Source organism: Nannospalax galili, unplaced genomic scaffold (genome assembly GCF_000622305.1).
Source record: "Nannospalax galili isolate Female #2095 unplaced genomic scaffold, S.galili_v1.0 scaffold952, whole genome shotgun sequence".
Classification (NCBI taxonomy): domain Eukaryota; kingdom Metazoa; phylum Chordata; class Mammalia; order Rodentia; family Spalacidae; genus Nannospalax; species Nannospalax galili.
The window spans coordinates 649,420-650,918 of NW_008331504.1; the positions used below are offsets into that span (position 1 = coordinate 649,420).

At 43.9% G+C, this 1,499-nt stretch overlaps 1 protein-coding gene across 1 annotated transcript; it reads left to right on the forward strand.

Moving 5' to 3' along the window:
• The first annotated feature begins 272 nt into the window (after nucleotides 1–272).
• Nucleotides 273–1,214, forward strand: LOC103728689 (olfactory receptor 2B2-like). The gene has a single exon (XM_008826652.1). The coding sequence runs from the start codon at nucleotides 273–275 to the stop codon at nucleotides 1,212–1,214; it is 942 nt and encodes a 313-aa protein (XP_008824874.1).
• The last annotated feature ends 285 nt before the right edge of the window (nucleotides 1,215–1,499 follow it).

Below are 1,499 nucleotides of genomic sequence, written 5' to 3' on the forward strand. Positions count from 1 at the left end.
CAAAGGAAAAATTCTGTGAATATTGAAACTGATAATATGCTCTAAAATTTTGAAAATAGCTTTAGCAATGAACTGTTACAAATGTAAAAACAGTTCTGAAATGTTTGAACATGGACTCATATTTTTATCAATATATTTTTTTCACATTAACAGGATAATTTGTAAATTTATGAAAACTGGCAAAATGGCTTTATAACTGATGTGGTCCGTTAACAGTCCATTAACTTACCGACTTTTTGTACTTCAGGGAACCAAAAGCTCCACCATTTAACATGAGTCGGGTGAATGGCAGCAGTCCACAGGAGTTCATCCTCTTAGGGTTTTCAGATCGGCCATGGCTAGAGCTGCCCCTCTTTGTGGTGTTCCTGGTTTCCTACATCCTGACCATCTTTGGCAATATGGCGATAATTCTTGTGTCCCGCCTGGATGCCAAACTCCACACCCCCATGTACTTTTTTCTTACCAACCTCTCCCTCCTGGACCTCTGCTATACCACAAGTACAGTTCCCCAGATGCTCATAAACATCCGCAGCACCAGGAAGGTGATTAGCTACAGTGGCTGCGTGGCCCAGCTTTTCATTTTCCTGGCCTTGGGTTGCACGGAATGTTTTCTCCTGGGCGTCATGTCCTTTGACAGGTTTGTAGCCATCTGTCGGCCTCTCCATTACTCGGTCATCATGCACCAAAGGCTCTGCCTCCAGTTGGCCGCTGCATGTTGGATCAGTGGCTTCAGCAACTCAGTATTACAGTCCACGTGGACCCTTCAGATGCCACGGTGTGGTCACAAGGAAGTGGATCACTTCTTCTGTGAGATTCCAGCTCTGCTCAAGCTGTCCTGTGTGGACACAACAGCCATCAAAGCTGAACAATTCTTCATAAGTGTTATATTCCTTGTAATACCTGTGTCAGTCATCCTCGTGTCGTACGCTTTCATTGTCCAAGCAGTGTTGAGAATAAGGTCAGCTGAAGGTCGGAGAAAGGCATTTGGGACATGTGGTTCCCACCTCATTGTTGTGATGCTGTTTTATGGCACTGCCATCTACATGTATCTGCAGCCACCGTCCCCTGCCTCCAAGGACCGGGGAAAGATGGTGTCCCTTTTCTATGGGATCATCACACCCATGCTGAACCCCCTCATCTACACACTCAGGAACAAAGAGGTAAAGGGAGCATTCAGGAGGTTGATTGCAAGGGTCCTCTCCATCAAAAAATAAGGACTACCAAATGACAGGCCTGAGGAAGATGATGTCCCCACAGCTTAAACTCTATGCTTCACTCTTCCTATTCTTAGAACTATATCATGATGATCTTTAGATAAAACATCAATGACAAAAGCCTTTGTGCTCTGTTTCCTAGATATATTCACAAGTCCTGAGAACTGGTCTTTTATGTCCTTCCTAAATGTGTGACCTTAGAGACTTTACATTTTTCAAACTGGTTTGTGTGTTGGGAGAGGATTCTTAGATTTCTCTGGATGGAAGATAAATATTTGGAAATCT